Here is a 20,310-nt window from a genome sequence, read left to right as displayed (position 1 = left end):
CTCTATGTGCCAACAACAACAAAAAGAAGTGTTTGTATGCTGAAGAACATGAAGAGAGCCACACACATACAAGAAGAAGACAGACACAAGATGGATGTGTTGTCACATACCAATAGTCCCTGAATTTAAGAGGCTAAGGCAGAAGAATCATGAATTGCAGGCCAGCCTGAGATCCTGTCTCAAAAAGAGGGTTCGGGGAGAAGGAGGAGAAGGAGGAGGAGGAGGAGGAGAGGAGGAGGAAGAAGAGGAAACAAAGGAAGAGGAAGGAGGCGGTGGCAGACGTGGTGGTGACAGCTAGGCATGGTGGTGCATGTCTTTAATCCCAGTACTTTTGCCTCAGAAGACAGAGCCATCTCTATGAGGCTGAGGCCAGCCTGGTCTGCATAGTGCAGTCAGGCCGGGGCTATAAAGGAAGACTCTGTCTCAAAAAAAGAAAAAAAAAGAAAATAAACAAACAAAACAAAAATTAAATAAAAACAAAAAAACCCACCCACAAATACAAAGGAACACATTTCATATTATTCTATTTATATAAATGAGCAACACTAATTTCTAATCATGGTAAATTCTGGAAGTTGGTAGCAGCCAGGAGAGTTCACAGGGTCATCTAGGTAGTATGGGCACTGTACTAGCTTATAGCCACAAAGGTAAGTTCATACTATTAATATGTCTTATTGTTCCCATATTAAAATTAATTTTAAAAACTTCTCATAGTAGCAAAAAGAGGGCAGATAAGTAAAATGTAACACATCTACACAATGAAAACATCTATCAATTAAAACTAAATCTATTTCAACACAGCCTAAAAAGCAAACTTACACTCAAGAAAAAAAATAAAAAAGAGGACTAGGAATATAGTTCAGAGGCAGGGCAGGGCACTTGTCTAATATAGGTGAGGCCCTGAGTTCAATTTGTAGTCCATAAACAAGCATTACATTAAAATGTTAACATTCATTTAAAATTGTAGCTGTTTTTCTTTTATCCTTTAATCTTTCTACATTAAAATTTTAATGGTAAATAATATAGGCTATTATCTTCATATAACAAATATAATAATAAAGATCATTAACTTCGATTTACTAGCAATTAGTTTATAAACACAAATCTAAACACATAGAAGTTTTAAAAGAATTTATGAATATTGCATCCCAACTACAAGTTATATTGAGTAACTTAATACTGAATAATCTGAGATTATTTAGGAATTATGCTGACCTTAAGAAGCAAGTTTCTGTTTAGAGCAAATAAGGAAAAGCCTCAGAAAAATATTATGAAACTTAAATTATACTGACAGCAATTTTCATTTCAGAAAAGACACAGACTAAACTATTGCCTATTAAAGACTCAGGGGCCCAAGCTCCTTCCACACAATGTTCATAAAGAATGTAAAAGTCCTGACAGTCCACTCATTCTCTGGAGTTATTACTGAGGATAAAATGGCCCAAAAGACGCACAACTTATAGAACTGTGGGCATTGTTATTTTCAAAAGTTTATTAGCTGAAAATGTAATAACTAACTAAAAATATTTTATCAAAATCACAAACTGGGCAGTGGTGGTGCTTGACTTTAAACCCAGCACTCAGGAAGCAGAAGCAAGTAGACCTCTGAGGCCAGCCTGGTCTACAGAGTGAGTTCCAGAAAAGTCAGTTCTAAACAGAGAAACCCTGTCTCAAAGAGAAAATCACAAAAAAGTCACGGATACAAAGAACACTAAGTACAACTAAACTTGCCTTAATGTGCTGTTGACGGCGCCCAGTTTGTTAGCCTGCTCACAGTCTTCCAGTTCTGTGGTGGTGTTTGCCACCTGCAAGTACTACAAAAAATTCATATGTAGCTAAGTGGTAGTAATTAGCCCTTCTTTACCAGATAATCAATGGTGACACATTGTCATCAAAATCCTTACAGTAAGAGAGACTTTTTTAAAGGCAAGAATTTCTACCCATTAAGTGAGCAAAGGCATTAAAAATGCAACAGTGTGCTAGTGATGACGTTATCTACAAAAGAAAACTGGATGAATATGTATCTAGGTTTTACAAACACATAAATCTTTAGAACAGCAGTCTTCAAAACTTAGACCACATCCCAACTTTTTTTTTTCTTAATAACACTACCGTCGTAGTGTTTTGTATCATTTAAAAATGCTGATACACATACCCTATGGCCCAGCATCCCACTTTTATACACAGTACTAGGAAAACTTTTATGTGAACATAATGAGACTAGAGACAAAAATGCCAGTGTTTCACTGCAAGAGCAAAGAACCAGAATGACAGAAATATTCACATGCAAGCTGGCTACTGCTAGTCACACAAATGACTAAAATGTAGCTGTGAGGGTAAATGTATAAGGTCTAAAGTATCAACAGAGAAAGAGACTTAGAAACAAAAACATTGAGCCAAAATATAAACCAAAAGTATTTCCAACTTGAAGAAATTTATTTTACTAAAATTGTTTTTCTCTTTTGAGAAAATAATCTATATTATTGTACTGCAGACACATGCTCTGAAAGTGTGTAACTTATAGACAGATACATATGTAGTAAGAGGAGAACCACATAAGCCACTTCAGGAAATGGCTGGCTCTGGGGAGGAGAAAGTAAAATGGGCTTAAAACAGTGTTGGGGGAGTGGACTACCTTTTGGACTCCTTGCTGCTCAGTTTATTACAGCTTCAGAACCTAAGTAATTATGAGCAAGTGAGCATCAACAATGCATGGGAGAGATGGATAGATCAAGGAGATAAGACAGTAACAAAGAAGGCAGAGAGGGGGTGGAATCATCATCTTGTATGTATGTGCAGCAGTGGAAAATGAGAGTTAACTTCCAACTAGGAACACAGCTTACTGCCCTGTCCCAAAAGCACAACAAATACCTTAACACCATTTCCAAGTACTTCACTTAAAATATCTTGGTAATAATTTTCTTTATACAATATAATGTGAATCTAACAGAGACACTAACTGAAACAGAAGACTGAAAATATCTACCAGTATTTTTGCTGCAGCAGTTTAGAGTTTTTCTATCTAGAGATTCTGCAAACAGATCAATTTCACAAGAAGCTAGGTATTCAGAGCGTCAGTGCTTGATTCAAGAGTTAGCAATTTGATCTCTGAGGCCAACTGTCTCATTCCCAGATAAACTCATTGCTCTCTACTGCCCCCACTATCCAAAAATATTCAAAGAAGAAGAGTAACGCACCTTATTTGCATGCCCGGCTTTAATTCCAACTGGAATTTTACTCTTAAAAGAAAAACAGTAACATTACTTAGAAGACAGTCAGAAGGGATGGTTGGTATCAAGAGGGAAAGGAGGAGGAGAACAAAAGAAACTGGATCTTAAAAATGCAAATGGATTTTGCTTCCTATGTTATGGCTTCTCTTTTTTAAAAAATTGTATTTTATGTGTATGATGTTTTGCCAGCATATATGTATAAATGTAACTCTGAAGGGAAATGTATCCTGGCAGTTGTGAGCCAAGAAATGCCACAAAGTCACAACATACAACAAACCTCACACAAGAGATTTATTGGGAGGGAAAACCCAGAAGGGTGGCTGCCTCTGCTGGGGAGAGAAACAACTGGGAATTATCAGACACAGGGTTTATATGCCGTTTCTTATGGGTGGAGCAGTCCAGGATGGAACTTTCCAGGGTGAGGATTGGAAGGATTTAAAGTCCTGAGTTTGGGGGAGCTCAGAAATTGGTGGGTTCCTGTGGCAAGATCAGGTTTGGTGGTGTCTCCTGTTCAGGGTTGATTAGATTTTTTTTCTTTTCTTTTCTTTTTTCCTGGCTACTCCCATGCCTCAGGGCTGGGCATGACTGTTACACTATCAACTGGCCAATGCTGGAGCTCCTCACCATGCAGAGTAGGGTGGGGTAGGTTGGTGGTGACAAAGGGGAAGGGCGGTGGGTGGGGCGGGAGTGGGGAGTCCACCACAGCAGGGACTCCCTGCCCTGAACAGCCCACATTATGCCTACTGTCTATGGCAGCCAGAGAGGGCCCTGGATTCCCTGGAACTATGGTTATGGGTGGCTCTGAGCTACTACTTAAGTGCTGGTAACTATAGCCAAGTCCTATGTAAAAGCAGCAAATGCTCTATCTCTCCAGCCCCTGATGTGAGTTTTTAAGTAAACACCATTTATTTCTTACTAGAAATGTAACACAGAAGAGGCTATGAACTTAAGAACTGAACACTCAATTTAGGAACCTATCATAAATCAGCCAGCATTGTGGTTCACACTAGTGATACCAGCACTCAGGAAGCTGAGGAAGAAAGACTGCCATAAATTCAAAGCCAGCCAAGACGATAGGATAAGATCATATCTCCAAAAATCCAAAGACACACATACACAAAATACAGTGTATCAAAGACAAATTGGTCAGGTCTAGCTACATGGCACTGGTAGAGGCAGGAGCATATCAACTCCCAGACTATATAATGAGACCCTATCTCAAACAAAAACACAACCAAATAATGAACTCCAAATATCCAACACCAAGAAAACTATTTAAAAATGGGCAGACCCGGGCTGGAAAGATGGCTCAGCAGTTAAGAGCACTGTCTGTTCTTCCAGAGGTCCTGAGTTCAATTTCCAGCAACCACATGGTGGCTCACAACCATCTATAAAGAAATCTGGTGCCCTCTTCTGGTCTCCTTGCACACATTCCGGCAGGATGCTGCACAAATAATAAAATAAATAAATGGGCAGATCTAGGTGTGTAACTCTGTGGCAAGGTACTTGTTTGGCATATACAGGCCCTGAGTTCTGATCCCAACACAAGCACCAAAAGAAAAAAATAAATACTGACTCCAGTTCCAGAGGAAAAGAGATGGAAGAGACAGGACAAAAACAAAAAATGTCCTGTCTAACAGAATTGACAAGCTATAAAGCACAAGCACAGAGCTGACACTATGTGAAATTAGGCATAGGATGGTATTAAGAATAATTTCCTGATTTTCTTAATTTTGCTGCAGTTATATACAAGAACAGTCTTGCTTCTAAGAAAACACAGCAGTATTCAGATATAAAGGATCAGTCTGCAGCATACTCCAACAGTTCAGAAATCACAAGGCAGGCATTAAGGCAGACAACTGTGCACATGTGATCTGCATAACATGTCCACAGCATTCTCTGCACCAGCCTTAGACCTTTCCTGCAAACTGGAGATATTTCAGACTAAAACCATTTTCTGTAAATATTTTATTCTTTTGTTTGTTTTTCAAGACAAGGTTTCTCTGTGTTTCTCTTTGGCTGTCCTGGAACTATCTCTGTAGACTAGGCTAGACTCAAACTCACAGAGATCCACCTGCCTCCGCCTCCCAACTGCTGAGCTTAAAGGTGTGCACCACCACTGCCTGTCAAATATTTTATTCTTGTTTAAAAATAAAGCTCATTAAAAAAAATCTTTCATTTAAAATGACACTGCTCCAGACGCTCTTTTTTAAAACTACGGTTAAGGCCCACAACTAGCCTGATTTGGTCAAAAAAAAAAAAAAAAAAAAGGCAAGAATTCAAAGTTTTAAATGTACCTTAAAATTGTTATTAAAGGAGAAAATTTTTAAATTAATTAGTCAAAACTGAAATATCAGAACTAGGGGTATATCTCAGTGGTACCTGTCTAATGTGTAAAGATAAGGTTCCTGTGTCTGCCCCTCCCCTCTCCTTACCTAGAATGTAACATTCTCTTGGTAGTAAACATATCCTTTAAAGAAAAAAAGCAATGAGAACATACTCTACTCTAAGGTGGATTTCCCCAATTCGTGCACTGAAATTCCCATTTTAAATGTGAAGTTTAGGTGTTTTTGCCTATGAAACAAGATGCAGACTCAATATAGTCCATAGTAGGTCTAATCCTAGAATAAGCCTTTGATCTTCCTCCCATTGTAGAATCAGACCTATGTACATACCCTATCACCAACACCACTGGATACAAGAGTTCCTAAACTCATCTTTCAAGGCGTCTAGTCATAAGAGCTGAAAGCCTGTGAATCTGCTGACAAGTCCAAACACAAGGATACTAGCAAGGGCTTATGATATTTTAAAAGCCCCAGAGTACACTAGTCTGCCCCCTCCCCCATTATTATATTCTTACTTACCTCCGGACAGGGCTCCACATGACAGTCTTTTATTGAACAATGGCCATCTTCTGCCCAGAAAGGGCATGGTCGCTTCAGATTAACCTTTTAAGAAAGAACAAATTATAGAATGTTTGCCAGTGTCACTGTGCACATGACACAGTGGTGATGGGGAGGGACCCTACGCTGTATACAGTTAAGATATTAAATGACTGCAGATGGAGAGTTAACTTTTAAAACAAACGGCTATAGGTTCTCTGACACTGAAAAGGGGAACAACACTCAAGTTCTCTGTTCATTTGAAGCACAGCTGTCATTGAGGAGCATTTCAGAACAACTTTAACATTCTCCAAATATCTTAGTCAGCATGTACTGAACACTGGCTATCTGTCAGACACCAGGCTAGGCTCAAAGCCAAAAGAGAGTTTTCTCTCTTATGACTTATAATATTCTGAAAAGAGAAAGCAAATATATACATTTATTTCATTGCAAATTGTAGTATGTGTTTCAAAGGAGAACCCAGAGTTTTGTAGTAGTGGTACTGATGGATCCAGCCTCTGGGTCAGGGGAAATATACATTTGGCTATAGCAATGGAGAGCTTTGATGGTGCTAAGAATGAAGAACCACCAGTTCCACCATTTTTAGTGGGAAAAGAATGGACAATAGAGGCAGAGGTTACATGGTAAACACTGACTTCCACATTCTTCATACCACAGGAAGCTGATAATCCAACTGGACTTACAGATGTATTGCCCAAGCTAAAACCCCGTTTTCTGTCTTCTCCCTTACTTTGTACTTACTTTTACCACCCCCACCACCGCCATTTGTCTCTTGCCTACGTTACGGCAATAGTTGCCCTCCTTCTACCATTACCTATTGCGCAAAACAACAGTTACATCAAAACCAAGGCAGACCTACCAGAGTCTGCTCAGAACTTCACATTTTTCATCTCCCTTGGAGCAAATCCTGCAGCAGCTCTACAAACACTACTATGTAGCCACTGTCGTCTGCCTCTCTTACCTCATCTATTACACTGCATTTCTGCTTGATACACCAGGCTTCTTAAGCCCCAAAGCCTCTATACTGCCCATTCTCTTCATCTGTATTATTGTTCCTACAGAAGGTGTGTTCCTTCCCCCTTACTCAGGTCTCTCAACAGCAGTAGGCCTTGACTAGACCCTCTAAAGTAGTACTTCGAATATACCCCCCAATATGTTGGTGTATAATTTCTGTGTATGTATTTGTATATTTGCCATGTGTACATGCTCATGTTTTTAAAGCTGGCCCCTAACTACCTCTCCAATCATCCTCTTCCTCCTTCACCTACTTCTGTGGCCTAAGCTTTCTTCAAATTCTTCAAATATACTAAGCTTATTCCTGTGTCAAAACTTTTACTCAAAATCCCTAGATCTCACAACCACTTACACTTTAACATAGGAAGGTATTTGCTCAAATATCACATTAGCATAAAAATCTTCTTTCCTGATCATTTCATCAAAGCAAAGTATTTCTGTATCCGTTATCCCCCACCCCACTTATGTTCCATCTCCTGCTTTATTTTCTCTGTAGTATTCACCTTACATCTGACAATACAGTTCAATGTATACTTACTTACTGTTTATCCCCCTAAACAGAACAAAATTTTTGTCTTACTCATTGCCATATCCACAGTACCAAGACTAGAGGCTGTTGAAAAGTCACCAATATGACCAATTCCTAGCTGCAAAGGTGGGTGGTTGCTTCTCTGTCCTGCTCCTTGTTCACTGAATCCCAGGTATTTTATGTTACTTGTGTTTGAAAACTGCTCTTAGCTTCCCACAAGTACAGAATACTGTGAATGGTTAAATATTTCTATTTACCTCACAGGCAGACAGAACTAGAAGCTGAGCATTTCACTCTCAAATGACTGTTTGTTCCTGGGATAAGGGCATCAGTAACACCAGGGCTGCACCTTCTTGGGGAGCAGGCATAAATATGTACAGAACTTTATCATGTTAGAGTACTTTTAAACAAGCAGGAAAATGAAAACCTATGTTGGGTAGGCCAAGGCCACATTATTTTTGCCTACTTATCTTTCATTTTCCCTTCTACTGTAACAGTCTTCTAATTTCTCTTTGAGAAACAATGATTCCTCATGTTTCTTTGAATAGAAAGGAATCCTTCCTTCTTTTGGTAAAAGTATCACTTGACTTCCTGGACCAATCATGATCCTCTTCTTCAGTACAACAACAACAAAACAGTAGGGGAACAGCTAATTCAGGCTGAATGTTCAGGGAAGGGCTGATCACATACAGGATCAGGGAAGCAGGGCTTGCCTAGCTGCCCCACAGGCCAGATACCCTAGACTCAACTACCAGAGTTTTGGTGGTATCTTAAAGAAAAGGTTTAAAAAAAAAAAAAGAAAAAAGAAAAGACTTACTGTGCCTGCTCTGCCTTCATCTTTTCTGACATGTACTTCTTCAGTTTGTCTTTTAATTTTATAAACAACTCAATTACCTTCTCTCTTTCTCAAACTTGTGTTTTTTTTTAGTCAACAAAAGTACCCTACTTAAGATACCCAGGCCTATCATTTCTTCAATTTAAAAATGTGGATAGTAATAACAAAATTTTCATATGAAAATTAAGTGAGATATCCATTCACACAAATATTCAATTCCTCAATGGGCCAGGTCTTATATGGATACAGAAATAAAAGAGGCAATCTCAAAAGGGAGGGTTGGGACAGATTCAGTGGAAATAGTACCTGGACCCCAAATAAGGCACAGTCAGACAGCACACACAAAGTTTTTACTATATTAGACTGAACCATATGAAACTGGCATGTTCAACCATTTTTGAAACACAAAAGTAACAATTTCATTATGGTTTGTCTAACAATATGAAGACAACATCTACATGAACAGCCAGCAATTTCATGCAGGGACTCAGAAGCAGCTGTCTTTATTTGTATGAAAAATGCCTCAACATCAGCCACAGTTTAGGTACCAATTTATCTTTGAGAGAAATCCACCCACTGTACTCCTAACAGATTCTATACAGAGAAGAAACATTTGCTCCTTTCTGGATATTCTAGATATTTGTGGGACAAAGGATGGGTTCCCAAATCTGTCGTTTTCTAAGTTATCTTCTTGGGCAATCTACAGTTGCCAAAAGATTAAATTTTTCACCCTCAAAAATAGTTAAAAAAAAAAAACAACTAAGATAATCTATTCAGAATCAAGATTAAAAAGGAAACCATGGCTAAATTTTAGAACCAACTAAAATAAAAACCAAATTATATGCCAACTAAATCCTAAGAGCAAGAGCAAGACCAAAGTAAAGCCAAGTATAGCTTTAAAATACAGTTGTAAAATAGACTCTTTGACACTCAGAGGATCCAGATCATAGAACCTCCAGAGACTGGAGGATCAGGGAGTGAAAGTGGTCAAAGTACATGATGTATTTGAACCAAAAAGGATCATAAAGCTTTGTACAATGAATATACACTAATGATTTTTAAATTTTATTTATTTTTTAACTACAGTTTATTCACTTGGTGCCCCAGCTGTAGCCAACTCCCTTGTCCCCTCCCAATCCTACCTTCCCTCCCTCATCTCCTCCCATGCCCCTACCCAAGTCCACTGATGGGAGAGGTCCTCCTCCTCCTCCTCCTCCTCCTCCTCCTCCTCCTCCTCCTCCTCCTCCTCCCCCCCCCCCTCCATCTGACCCTAGCCTATCAGGTCTCATCATGACAGGCTGCATTGTCTTCCTCTGTGGCCAAGCAAGACTGATCACCCCTCAGGGGGAGGTGATCAAAGAACCAGCCACTGAGTTCATGTCAGAGACAGTCCCTGTTCCCATTACTAGGGAACCCACTTGGACACTGAGCTGCCATGGGCTACATCTGTGCAAAGGTTCAGGTTATCTGCATTCATGGTCCTTAGTTGGAGTATAAGTCTCAGAAAAGACTCCTGGGACCAGATTTTTTGGTTCTGTTTGAAGGTCTTTCTATCGCCCCCTTCCTTCATAAGATTCCCTGCACTCTGACCAAAGTTTGGCTATGAGTCTCAGCATCTGCTTTGATACCCTGCTGGGTAGAGTCTTTCAGAGGCCCTCTGCAGTAGGCTCCTGTCCTGTTCCCTGTTTTCTCCCTTTTTCAATATCCGTCCCATTTGCCTTTCTGAGTGAGGATTGATCATCTTACCCAGGGTCCTCCTTCTTGCTTAGCTTCTTTAGGTATACAGATTTTAGTATGTTTATCCTATATAATATGTCTAATATCCACTTTTAAGTGAGTATATACCTTATGTGTCTTTCTGCTTCTGGGATACCTCACTCAGGATGATCTTTTCTAGCTAGATTCCACCATTTGCCTGCAATTTTCATTATTTCCTTGTTTTTAATTACTGAGTAGTATTCCATTGTGTAAATGTACCACCATTTCTGCTTCCATTCTTCTGCTGAGGGACATCTGGGTTGTTTCCAGATTCTGGCTATTACGAATAAAGCTGCTACAAACATGGTTGAGCAAATGTCCTTGTTGTGTACTTGAGCATCTTTTGGATATATGCCTAGGAGTGGTATAGCTGGATCTTGAGGGAGCACTATTCCTAATTGTCTGAGAAAGCACCAGATTGATTTCCAAAGTGGTTGTACAAGTTTACATTCCTACCAGCAATGGAAGAGGGTTACCCTTTCTCCACATCCTCTCCAGTGTGTGTGGTCACTTGAGTTCTTGAACTTAGCCATTCTGATGGGTATAAGGTGAAATCTCAGGGTCCTTTTGATTTGCATTTCCCTGATGACTAAGGATGTTGAACATTTCTTTAAGTGTTTCTCTGCCATCTAATATTCCTCTACAGAGAATTCTCTGTTTAGCTCTATACCCCATTTTTTAATTGGATTACTTGATTTGTTGCTGTTTAACTTAAGTTCTTTATATATTTTGGATATTAGCCCTCTGTCAGATATAGGGTTGGTGAAGATCCTTTCCCAGTCTGTAGGCTGTCGTCTTGTTCTGATGATAGTGTCCTCTGCTTTACAGAAGCTTTTCAGTTTCATGAGGTCCCATTGATCTTAGAGCCTATGCTATTGGTGTTCTGTTCAGGAAGTTGTCTCCTATGCCAATGAGTTCAAGGCTCTTCCCCACTTTTTCTTCTAACAGGTTCAGTGTGTCTGGTTTTATGTTGAGGTCTTTGATCCACTTGGCCTTTAGTTTTGTGCAAGGTGATAAATATGGATCTATTTTCATTTTTCTGCATGTAGACATCCAGTTGGAACAGCACCATTTGTTGAAAATGCTGCCTTTTTTCCATTGTATGGTTTTGGCTTCTTTCACTAACGATTTTTTTTTAACTCATTAGGCTACACCCTTGGTATTGTCTCCTTTAAACTGTAAAGTTACAATTGTTTTGTTTTGGTTTTTAGTTCTAATGTTGACATACTTGTTGCCACTGCCTTTTCACTGGTCTTTTCAGAAGGCCTAAAAAGACTCAAAGTAGGTTAAAAACAGAATCTATAGAATTACTATGAGGGCATGTTCTACTTGCAGCATCAGTTGGTTTGCTGCCCCCACAAAGTGGACCAGTGACAGTCTGTTACTGTGTCCTGCTTACAACACACCCATTATAGCAACATGATGTCCAGCTAAAGCCTGGACAGCTACAGAACCTATGCCCAGAGAGGCTGGCAAAGCCCATGTGGGCATCTGAACCTTCTGTAAAAGAGGAATCATCTCAGAAACCAAAACTGAAAGAAGAATAAGTCCCCAATAACAGGAAGGGGATTCAAGTTTTTGGAATGTAGTAAAATAGACAATTTGCTGGGTGTGGTGGTGCATGCCTGTAATCCCAGCACTCAGGGAGGCAGAGGCAGATGGATGCTTTGAGTTCAAGGCCAGCCTGGTCTACAAAGCAAGTCCAGGACAGGCAAGGCTACAAAGAGAAGGCCTATCTCAGAAAACCAACTAACCAAACAAAAAACTGACAAATTTTCAAATATGATATTTTGTTAAAATTTTATTTTTACAAGATTTTGAAATATAATATATAATAAATATAATAAAACAAGTCATATTTGCAGAGAACTACATAGGAATCTTTGGGTTAACAGAATTAAAAATTGCCACCTTACCTTGTAATAACGAAAATAGTCTCGTTCTTGTAACTTTTTTATTTTGGGGAAGATTTTGTAGGTGTTGAAGTTATCAATACTGTCAATGTCACACAAGCAATCATCCAGGACTCCAGTCACCTAGAATGTACATATGTGTAACATATAAGACATGCAAATACTAATGTTTATATCTTAATAAATATATTCTATTATTTTAAAAGATAATTTATTCTTTCAAGTTGGCCAGTTTTACTGATTAAGATTCATAACATTAGGGCCAATGAAATGGCTTAGTGGGTAAAAGTGCATGTTGCCAAGTCTGTAGACCTGAGTTCAATCTCCCCCCCATATGGTAGAAGGAGAGAACTGACTCTTGAAACTTGTCCTCTGACTTTTATATGTATGCCAGCCACACGTATACCCATACCCCAACACACACACAAAATAACTATTAAACAGAGTCATAACATTAAAGCAGTCACTTTTTAACTATGGCAGTTGAATATTAAAAAAAAAAACAGGAAAATTACTTATATCTACATTTACATAACATGAGTTTTTAAAGAAACTGAAACTTATTTTACAAGGTACAGATGGGTTTTTTAAACCAAGCATCCAGATAAAGGTGAACAAGACAGACACAAACCCTGAGGCTCAAATGATTGGTAGTCAATGGCAGGGGAGAAACAAGCAAAGTGTACAAGATAGACTAGGCCATTACAGAGGAAGTAAACCAGAAAAGACAGCATCCTGGATACCAAAAGAAGTAAGTACTTGAAAGAGTGAAAGTTGAGTTGTGAAAAAATTCTGCTAGCAGTTAAAAACCTGAGGTTTAAGAACTATATAGTCTTAGCAACAAAGACACTGGTGCCCTTGACGGAAGCGAGCAGCTTCAGGACAGTAGAAGAAGAGTCTGGCTGTAATGAATAGGCTAAACAAAACAGGAAGAATAAAATAGGCTAAGTAGAACAGGAGAAATAAAATGAAGATACCTCAGGAATTTTTTACAGAGTTTGAAAAAAGGTAGCTCAATTGGTAGAGAGCTTGATGAGGACCAGAGTTCAATACCAAGAACCCAAGGTCCTGTTTTAGGATGACAGTAACAACCCATTAGAAAAAGGAAAAATTAATGAACTGAGGGAAAAGAAAACATGAAGGGAACTGTATCCTTGAATGGGAAAGAAGAAATGGAACCTAATATACATTATAAGAGCACAAACGATTCATCCATAGCTGTAACCAACATGGAGTCACAGCAGCTGGTGCAGAGACCAGTAAGTGAGCTGCTCTGCAGAAGTTCTCTTTTGTTAATAATATAAAAATGACAGGGAGACGAGCAAACAGTGAAGGATTAAGTAGAGAAGTTTGTAATAATTATTTCCTAAGCTAGGTGTAATCAGCTGTTTAAGTTATCATTTGAGTTTTAAATTTTACTTTTTCCTCCCCTGGTTTTTTGAGACAGAGTCTCAAGTAGCTCAAGCCAAGGAGGAGTTGGCTCTAGAACTGAAACTAACCTTGAAATTCTGATCCTGTCTCTACCTCTCGAGAGATTATAGGTGCGTATCACCTCACGGCTTAAATTTTACTTTGAAAACCTCAATTTCATTATTTTTAATCTTGTGTTCATTCTTTTAGGTATTTGGTTTTTTTCATACTTCTATGCTTTATTTTTATCTATATGAGTGCTCTCTATCTGCATGTATGCCTGCATGCCAGAAGAGGGCATCAGATCACATTATAGATGGTTGTGAGCCACCATGTAGTTGCTGAGAATTGAACTCAGGACCTCTGGAAGGACAGTTCTCTTAACCTCTGAGCCATTTCTCCAGTCCCCCTATGCTTTTCTTATTTGAATACGTTAAAGCTGATATTAAATAACCTACCTAAAAATTTCAGAACCTAAGGTCATTTATTTATCATCTCTAGTGTTTCTACTATAGGTATTCTTGAAATTCCCATTAAAAAAAAAAATCCTCAATAATCCCACTAAAACAAAAACACCAAGTGGAAATGCAGTCAAGACACAAAACCTACCATCCAAAATAGGTCAGAAACACAGGAGACAACTTGTGGAATACAAGTTGTTTACCCTTGTGTTGGCATAGCTGATGGGGAACTGGGTCTCATTGTCCCTGCCCAGCATTGAAAAAGAAAACAACAAAATATGAAGTAAAAGCAGGTACAGTTTTCTAACCTGTGGAAAGTTAAAAAAAAAAAAAAAAAAAACTAAATTCAACCATCATAACCCACCATCAGGCAAGGGCTATCTGATTCCTGGTACTCTCGCCTTGTGGTTCGTGATTACTTTCTTTAGCATACTGCTTATTCTACTGTTTATTCCACTGAACACTATCTCTGAAAAATCTTACGTCCTTGAGTTGAAAATACACTTCTCTAGGAGGAATGGCTATCTGCTTTCTCTGGTAACTGAGGCTCGCTGTGAATCTGACTTCCAAGGAAAGCTTGTCCTAGCTAAGTGGGGCAAACTTGGCCTGAAAAGTCCTGTGAGGGCTGCTCACGGTCACAGAGTCTCAATGGACTTTTCACCCCTTCTTCTAGCAAGTTTCTGTTTGTTTGTTTTAACTTTCCTTTTCCTCAAAATGGGACTCATTTCTTATTCACACTTATACTAGGGTGTAGCTCTTTGGGGTACAGGCTTTGTAGTGGGTCTCTTATCATTCTCCCTTAGGGAACACACTGGTCTTATTGCTTGCCATTTCCACCCCCAGGAAGCTGTGAGACTAGAAGCTTCATCTTCCAGGTTTAAAAGAATTGGAATAGTTAGGCACTATGAGTCCCACATTTCTGACTTCCATTTAATGGGGAGCTGTGTGTTCCATGATTTCATGCCACCTCACCATGGGCATTTTAAAGGATTTTAAATATATCTGACTGAAACATCCTTTTGTAGGAAAATTGTATGTTAACATGCCATGATATTTGCATTTCATTTATAAGAAAATAGGGCATGAGATATACAAATGAACATCCTTTCACATGGCAAAAATATTTTCCTGTTTGCAATATAAAAGGCAAAGTACCAATTTCCTTAAATTATTTTGATTTCATATAAACAGAGGTGTTTTTCAAAAATTCTAATTCTTCCCTTCAATTCTACTTTTTTTTTTCCTACCAAGTTTAGGATACATGAGAAGTAAAAGAACTGACTATTGTAGTTCCACTTTCTGATTTTCTGCTTTCTGCTTTTCTGTATAATGAAGCAAGTATGCTGTTTTGTTAATACTGGGTAGAGCAGAAAGGGCTACATTAGGGCCCCAGTTTATGTTACTTAACAAGCCAGTTAAGCTCTCTGAACTTCATTAGCCACCACAGCCTTACATATGAGATATGTGCCAAATAAAATGTGGTAATATATAATTAAGCATGTTATGGGCTAAGTGCTATCTAAAAATGTCATCAAAACTATACTAGAAAGTACCACTACAAACAAAATATGCATATACTTTTGAAGACTGTTTGGCACTGTGTTACTTTGAAATGTACAAATATTTAAATGTTGATTATATATATTTGAATATAAGGAAATAGAATTACAGGTACATTATAAACCACTAATTAGATATGATTATTGGTAGCTGGGGAAACCTGAAGTGAAGCTTCTAGATTGGTAATAAAGTATACAATTAATATATGACATATATAAAGCAAGAAAATGAGAAATCAGACTTTATAAAAACACTTAAATATAATTTCCACTCAAGCCAAACAGCAAACTAGTAACTAGAAAATAATTTTGCTATTGGCAATCTAGGAAGTTAATTTTTTTTTCTAAGTCTGGTAGATACACCCAGCATTATATCACAGTATTTTCTAAGCCAGGCTAAAACGTAGTGGAAAGAGCAACTGCATTACAGACACTGACAAGGCTTGTTTAAAATGCTGATTCCTTGCGCAGTTCCAGATGGCCGCAGAATATATAGAAAGGAGCCAGAGAACCTCCGCGTTCAACAAAGAGTTTCTTTTCCTTCCCCCTATTTCCTCCCCCACCCCCACCCGTAGGATCATTGTTTAGATGAGAGAGGGTCTTGCTATGCAATACTAGATAACCTGGAACGGCATATGTAGACCAGCTTAGTGTCCAACCTGTGGCAATCTGCTTTTCCATCCCGAGTGCTGAGGCTACAGGTGTGTGACCACTGTTCCCAGCTGTTTCTTTTATTTTTCAATCAAATCATCCATTTAAAGAGCACTCACACACGGACACCAGCAGAATAGACAAGCATTCCAGGATTTAGTGCTGGACACCATAACACCCATGAATAGTCAGAAAAACATGTTTACATGGCTACCCTCATAGTTACCCTTTTTTTTTTTTCTTAGCAATGAGCGTTAATTGCTTCAAACTGCGTGTCCCCTCATTATCAGGCCATCTGAGACACTTGTTTTGCTCCGTTGTTGGCTCTTCGAACTAACACTTTGCAGCAGGTGCACACAAGATACAGCAGAATCTGTCAACCTGTTCAAATCTTCCTCACTGAAAAAGCAGCAAACCGACCTCTCTTCAAGACGGGAGGCTGTGGTCAGCTAACCCTTGGCTTTCTAACATACAGTGAACACTTCAGCAATACTCTCTTCACCAAGGCAACCCCAAAGTGTAACGGACTCTCCAGCCAGAAAGCCTCACTATAGACTTGGAGGCCCACAGTCGGGGCCCAGATCCTCCAGTGTTGTAACTGGGTTCACCTGACGATGCTACTTTGCATAGCAGGACGGTTGGGTAATAATAAAGCGGCTAAAGCCTTCCTATCTCTGGTGCACAAGTTCAAGGAAGTGAAGTCCTGTCCCCCCCTAGTCCTCTTGGGAAGAGGGTGGAGGGCATGCCTCCCTGTCATCTCCTGAGGGAAGAGTCAGAGGTTTGTGTCCCCCCCCCCCTCCTGCCCCCATCTTGCTCAAGACACCGAGCTTTTCCTCCCCGTCACCATCACAAAGATAAAGCCACAGCGCTTGCTGGCAGTCACCATCTTCCTCTTCCGTCTACCGCCGCCACGCGTGTCGCGTCCCCGCGCCCGCCGCCGCGGTTTACAGACGTTTCCCGCACTAGCCGGTGCGGTTCCCTCGGTCCCTGGCTGGCCACTCGCACCTGTCCCCCGCGGCCTCTCGGCGACGCCGGCGCGGCCGGCCCCCAGCCTCTCGTCCCTCGGGCTTACCTGGTTCTTGACAAGACTTGGGAGGAAGCTCAGAGTGACAAGCAGCTGCACTGCGGCCGCCGCCCCCTGCCCGGCGACCGCCCGGCGGAACCCGGGACTCATGGCGACCTCGGCCGCTGCGGTGGCCCCGGCCACTCCGGGCTAGGGAACGGCGGGCCTCCGCTACGACGACTCCAGGAGCCAGTGACCGCGAGCTAGGAGCCGGGAGCCTCCAGGTCTGAGTGCCGGCCTCGGGCAGAGAAACACTCCACGGTTCCCAGCAGCAGCTACTGATGTACCAGCGCTGCGCGCCCCCGCTTCATCCCAGGAGGCCCCGCCCCCGACGTCCTCAGTTGTGAGCACGCCCTCTGCGCAAAGCCTTCTGGGAGTTGTAGTCCCAGTAGCCCCTTGAGGGCCCCCCACAACGGGAAGGCCTCAAAAATGGAGAACTACAGGCTCGGAGGTCGCTCTCCCTGAGGCGGGGCTCCGCGGCGGCCAATGAGGCGGGACCACGAGGGCTCCAAAACACCCAGGAGCGGGCGGGAGAGCGGGTGCTGTGATTGGGGTTGGCCGGCCGTGGTGGAACCTCGGGTTTGTCGCTTTGAGAAACGAGGCTGGGGCCCCGCAGGGATACCAGCGCTGTGCAGGTCGCTCCTTGTCACCGCTCAGGATATCCTCAATCGGGCGGAATCTTTGACCCGCAATCCCAAGAGCTTTCTTTTTGACTCTTTTCTCACCTCTGCACCTAAAACCACCTGGCATCTTGTCAAGGAGGCTTCAGCAAATCCTTCATGTTACCACGCCTCAGAAGTGAATGTCATCTCTTGGTGTCTCTCCTATTCCTCTACCAAAGCCGGAAAATCTATAATGCACTCTAAAACATGAAGATAAACCAAACTTATGCAGGGAGAAAGAAGAATCAGGATAAACGCACAGAAAAGCTTAAAGGGACAAGGACTATCCCAAATTTAACACGTTCTAGTCAGTTTCATGGTCTTAGTTACACCTCAGATAATGTTCTCGGGTTATGTAAGATTGTGTACACGGGCTTTCTGTAGTGCCTAGAAAATAGGAAGTATTCAATAAACGGTAGTCCCTATCTTGATCAATATTCCTGACATCCAGTGTGTGTATCAATTTGCCATTTTGATGTAACAAATGACCACAAATGTAATGACTGAAAACAAACTCAATATATTAATCGTACATTCTGGGAGCCAGAAGTTCAAATCAATGGACTGCATTCATTTGGAGTATTATAGAAAACAATGTTTCCTTGCTTATTCTGGCTCCCAGAGCCACTTGCATTCCTAGACTCAGAACCTCATGTGACACAGTGACACAATCCGCTTCTGTCATGTTCTTTCTGACCCTATCTCTCTTGTGTCCCTGCATGTAAAGACCTGTGATTGCATGGGGCTCGCCCAGATAATGCAGGCAATTTCCTTATTTCAAAACCCTTAATCAGATCTTCAAAGTCTCTTTTGCCCTCTTGAGTAACATCTACAGGCTCCAGAGATTAGAAGGGGTACACCCATGGCTTCCCATAATCACCCCAGCAATGCTTTATAGCTTTCAGAGAACATTTGCATACATGATTCTTCCACAATCTGTAGAGTCAGCCAGAAATTTTCAGAAAAATGTGAGGAATTTCAAGACCGTGACAGCAGAGCCATCAACAAAGTGCAAGGCGGTGGAACTCCACAGGTCATCTTTCCCGTGCCGAAAACTCTGTTGATCCTTTTTCTCCTCCACATTTCTGTTGCCTCCACTCTGGGCTAGGCCATCTTCACCTGCACAGCCAACACAGGACTTATTTGCTTCTCAAAGCTGCACTTCTACACACCTCATTTCTCTGTGCTTTGGATATGCAAGGGAACTTTTCTTGGGCCCCTTTGGGGTACAATTGGCCCTGATAACTCATACATCATGGGAGAGGCCCTGATAACTCATACATCATGGAAGAGGGGCATTTTTTTTTTTAGTTGTAAACTTCCATATTTTAAAACCTCAAGTTTTTAATACATCAAGGGCAGACCAATGCCTGTCATTCAGAGCACTTCAGGGTCTGTCACTGAAGAAAGACAAAAATATCACAAAAAATATAATAACAATAATAATAATAATGGAGTCATATACACACAGTATTTGTTTTTCAGTTCAGAAACATGACTCAATGTTTGAAAACAATTTTTCTCTTTTGTGAGTGAAATCAGAAATAGGTGTTTTTCATGACAAAAAAAAAAAAGTTACCAAGGGCCATGCACACTGACCTGTGTTGTGATCCATTCTAGTGTTTGTTGTAATGAGCAGTGTGAGAGGAGTGTTCATTGGTGAACAAGCTGCCTTCCACAGTTTTAGCCCTGCTCTTTACTTCTGCTTTCCTTAAAATCAATTAGGACAGGCATGGCCTCTCTGATGCCACTGCTTCTCCCTACCTGTAATCCTCAGTTTCAAACTTCCCATCCTAATGATGGGGTAGGAAGTTGAAACAGGAAGGCCACACCACATCACCTGAATGGCAAGCTATAGAAAAGTTCAGATACAGCTATATTTAAAAACAATAAGCAAAATGATAGTAAATATGAAAAATGACAGCTTGCAATGTTGAACAAGGCTTGACCACCTACAGCTCTGGAAAGGTGAGTCCATTGGGGTGTACGTCAGGGACCAAGAGGAATAGGTACTGCTAACTAGTTTTTCCAGAACATTGCCATTGTATTGACCATTTCCAGTTACTTTTCATCATTTACCCCCAATAAAAATTCAAATTTCTCAAGTTTAGCTGAGAGAAGAGAAAAGAAAAATAGGAAGCACAAAATATTGTCAACCCTGCAGGGATGCAAAACACAGGAAGAAGCTAGGTACACAGGCGCATGGTGAGGCCCATTGCCTTCCCACATTTACAGAGAAAAATAGGCTGGACAGACAGAAATAATAAATGCTTCCTTAAGCAAGCCACCCTAAGTAGGTCATACAAATTCATTTTCCTCCTG

The 20,310-nt window shown here is 40.6% G+C and overlaps 1 protein-coding gene across 1 annotated transcript in view; it reads right to left on the bottom strand.

Annotated features, from left to right (window-relative positions):
- The window catches only part of Ero1b (endoplasmic reticulum oxidoreductase 1 beta), a 67,090-nt gene extending 49,429 nt beyond the window's left edge, over positions 1–17,661 (bottom strand). Inside the window, exons 1-5 of the mRNA XM_021655372.2 lie at positions 17,336–17,661; positions 12,186–12,305; positions 6,095–6,178; positions 3,198–3,239; positions 1,732–1,814 (exon numbers count right to left, since the gene is read on the bottom strand). Of these exons, the coding sequence (XP_021511047.2) occupies positions 1,732–1,814; positions 3,198–3,239; positions 6,095–6,178; positions 12,186–12,305; positions 17,336–17,437 (431 nt within the window). The 5' untranslated portion in view covers positions 17,438–17,661. The remainder of the gene's footprint in view (positions 1–1,731; positions 1,815–3,197; positions 3,240–6,094; positions 6,179–12,185; positions 12,306–17,335) is intronic.
- Between the last annotated feature and the right edge of the window lie 2,649 nt (positions 17,662–20,310).

Source organism: Meriones unguiculatus, chromosome 19 (assembly GCF_030254825.1).
Source record: "Meriones unguiculatus strain TT.TT164.6M chromosome 19, Bangor_MerUng_6.1, whole genome shotgun sequence".
Classification (NCBI taxonomy): Eukaryota; Metazoa; Chordata; class Mammalia; order Rodentia; family Muridae; genus Meriones; species Meriones unguiculatus.
The sequence above is the reverse complement of the archived record's forward strand: the minus strand, read 5'-3'. Positions and strand labels throughout refer to the sequence as shown.